This window comes from Nicotiana tabacum, chromosome 5, assembly GCF_000715075.1.
Source record: "Nicotiana tabacum cultivar K326 chromosome 5, ASM71507v2, whole genome shotgun sequence".
NCBI classification, from domain to species: Eukaryota; Viridiplantae; Streptophyta; class Magnoliopsida; order Solanales; family Solanaceae; genus Nicotiana; species Nicotiana tabacum.
In genome coordinates, this window is record NC_134084.1 from 22,554,174 (window position 1) to 22,557,582 (window position 3,409).

Consider the following 3,409-nt stretch of genomic DNA (forward strand, 5'->3'; position numbering starts at 1 on the left):
GTAGGTCTTGGATCTTCCTCTTTAGGTAGTGATGTAGCATACGTTTTCCTACTAACTTGATTATAATGGAGTATTTCCATGGTTCATAGATACGTTGTCTATCTTCTAATGAAAGGGAGATTTGTATGGCATCGCCCAGAGTAATCTCTAGATCATGCATTCCTTTCTTCTCTTCCAATACATTTATTGAGTCGAGCATTTCTTCATGATCTATGGAAGGAGTGAAATCTATTAGGTTAGATTCCAATAATTTATCCTTGAAGGATGTTGGTCTTTCCAGGTTATTTGGTAAGGGAATGTGGTGGATTAAATTCGGTAGTTTTGGAGGAATAGAATCTTGTTTCTCAAGGGGTTGAAAATGCATTCTAGAGAGAAGCTGGAGTTTCTCTTTCTTACTCTTTTGTAATGTTCAATAATAATATGTGGATAAGTAATCCATGACTTTTGGTTTAAAGATGCAATAACAGGAGTGTTGATAATATAGTTGAAAATTTATTTCCTCATGTTGTATTCCTGTCATTTTATATTTTGGATTAAAAAAAATTATTATCATCATATTTATTGCAATTTGATAAAAAAAATTCTACAAACAAAATATTAAATAGAGAACAAGGTAGAATTCATAAAAGAAGAATGTTTATGCAAAACTCAACAAAATCCAAAATAGAGAACAAGGTAGAATCTATAAAAGAATGAATATTTATGAAAAGCTCCTCAATATAGCAAGAAAAACAGGATTCAAACACTCTTTCGAACTTGCCTCTGCCTCTGCAATAAGAAGTCTTCTTTCCAAGCAAAAGTTACACTCAAAATCATCATGTGGACAATTTAGCCCTTAACTTATAAGCCTGATATTTTGTCATGCGGGCATAAGCATGAGACATCTTTAGTTTCTTTAAAATTCAGTCAAAAATCTTCCTAATTTGCTTCCTTTCACATTGTTGGCTTCCTAAACATAAAAATTTCATAGTTAGAGCTAAGTGGATATGTTAACAGTAAACCACACAAAAAACACTAAAAGTGAGTCGTAATCGATTTTAAAATATAAATTGTATTCATGCCAAATATTGAAGGTCTTCCATATCATAATCAAACATGGTCAATAGTAAGTAAAGAAAGTAATCAATTTTAGAAATGAAATTTTCTTGTTCCGCGATTTATGTAGACATGAAAATTATGTGTCTACATTCCAACCTTGGATATTTTATTGGTTGATATTGCTGCCCATATTCAATTTGTGTTATAGTTTATTGTCTTTTCTTGATTCAAGTAGATTGAAAAAATTTAGACTTGGGTATTATTCCATTGTTACCTTGTCGTATATATTGTTTGCGGTTGTTTTTACCCAACAGTAATTTGGAGGGAGTTGAAAGAACCTTGGCTGAATCCAAATTCCTTTGTAATCGCGAGTTTCAAATTCTTCCTTGGCCTTAATCTCTTCATTCTTGATAAGAATTACAGAATCATCACTTCCAGCGTAAGAGGCAGCACAAGCAGAAATGGTAACATCTTTCCCAAGTTTCATCCTTTTTCTCAAACCATTCCTTCTGAAATATTTCTCCTTGTACGAAAATTGCAGGCTTTCTGCACTAGGATAATTACCTCCTCCAATAACTAATTTGTAAATCTTAAAATGGTTATTTTTCAGGTCGAATGTCACTAGCCCGTTCTCGTCATCCAAGATATGGAAACACCCATCAGCAAAAGTAGCACCCCTAACCATCCCAAAAAATTTATCTCCAAGATCAAATTCATACTTCACCCACAAGCTAACTCCACGTTCTAGCACATATACTTCCAAAATACGATAATTTTTTCGACAAATGATAGCTGTAACACAATCAATTGACAAAGGAGAAGAAGTAAACGCCGCAGCCCCTTCAAATATTTTTGATTCTTGAAAAGGAGGGAGGTCAATTCTTGCACGAGAGAAAGGGCAGAAGAAGAAAACGAGACCATTTTGAGATAACAGTAACCAACCATGACTTGAAGCAAGGCAAGTAGTTTCGTTCAATTCGGGGATATATATAGTATACTGCTTGTTGGTGGTCGGGTTAAAGAGGATGCATTTCTCATCGCTATCGATATGGAGTAGGAAATAAGGTTGAGTTCCAGGGGCAGATTCTATGGCTGCAGAAGCTGTTATCGAAGAAGAGCGCCAGCCACTGCAGACTCCACGAAAACCAAGAAGATCAAAAATTCCCAAGCTGTTTGCTGTCTCACTTAAAAGTTCTGAAGGCAAATCACGCCATGATCTTATTGACAATAAACAGTTTTGAAGTTTTTGTTTCTTTTCTGAACATGCTTCTTCTCTTAAATGCTCTTCTTTGTTGTCGTTGCTTTTGATATCAGACAGATTAACATCAAAAGGAATACAATCAGATAGAAACTCAACAAACCAACCATCAAGATATAGTTTCACTTTCAAATAGTACACTCCAAACAGCTAAAAGATCACTAACAAATATTATAATATGTTCATATTAGTGAAGTATGATGGTCCAACACTGATAGATATAGCAAGTACAAAAAAAGTTAATTTAATGACGAGGAGATGTAAATAGTATAGTAGTTATTATATTTAGGTTTTCAGTAAAACTAGAAACACGAATAAGTAATTATAATAAATGAACATTGAATATATTCCTTGTGTTTATAACAATTCCATTATAAACTAAAAAGTACAACAAAAGTTTACCAAGAATACCAGGAGAAAAACTTGAAGCAAGAAATAAGTATTCAAACAGAAAAATAACAACATAATAAGTAGAAGGAAACAGAATGATCTGAGATCAAGAATACTTACCTATCTTCTTCCATTATAGAGGAGTCTTGACCAAAAAAACTATTATCTGAAGTTTTGTAGGAGAAAAGAAGAGTCATGACTCAGAAAGAAGATTAGATAACTATATAGTTCATGTCAACAACATATTGCATTTTAGAAGGCGTTTGGACATAAAAATTGCAAATTTTGAAAAAAAGTAGTATGTGCAGCGAAGTATTTGGAATTTGAAATTATATTTCGACATCCATTTTATTTGACAAAATACTATAGTGTTGTATGTCGAGCTTCAAAAAACTCTTTTTCGAAAATCTCAAAAAAAATTGCAAATTCAGGGACAAACACATTTTAAGGAAAAAATTCAGAAAAAAAAAATTATGGACAAACGTGTCCCAAGGACTCCTCCTAGTGCATTGTTTTCTTTTCTTTGAACAAAAAAAAGAGTTTATTGATTCGTTCACAATTGTCCGGAGTGAGGCAAGAGCAAAAACGAATTGGGAGTATCAAACTAGTCATATGTAGACAACACCAAAAAAGAAATTAAAAATCGAGTAAATATTGTATTAAAATATTGTATTTGAATTATAAAATAAAGACGTATATTTCTGAAAATGATGAATGTAGATC

At 32.6% G+C, this 3,409-nt stretch overlaps 1 protein-coding gene across 1 annotated transcript; it reads right to left on the reverse strand.

Annotated features, from left to right (window-relative positions):
• Nucleotides 1-1,117: 1,117 nt before the first annotated feature.
• On the reverse strand, nt 1,118-2,883 carry LOC142180718 (uncharacterized). Its single transcript, XM_075252779.1, has 3 exons — nt 2,807-2,883; nt 2,634-2,718; nt 1,118-2,446 (listed from the first exon to the last, which is right to left on the reverse strand). The coding sequence occupies exons 1-3, from the start codon at nt 2,881-2,883 to the stop codon at nt 1,298-1,300; spliced, it is 1,311 nt and encodes a 436-aa protein (XP_075108880.1). The 3' UTR covers nt 1,118-1,297.
• Nucleotides 2,884-3,409: the final 526 nt, after the last annotated feature.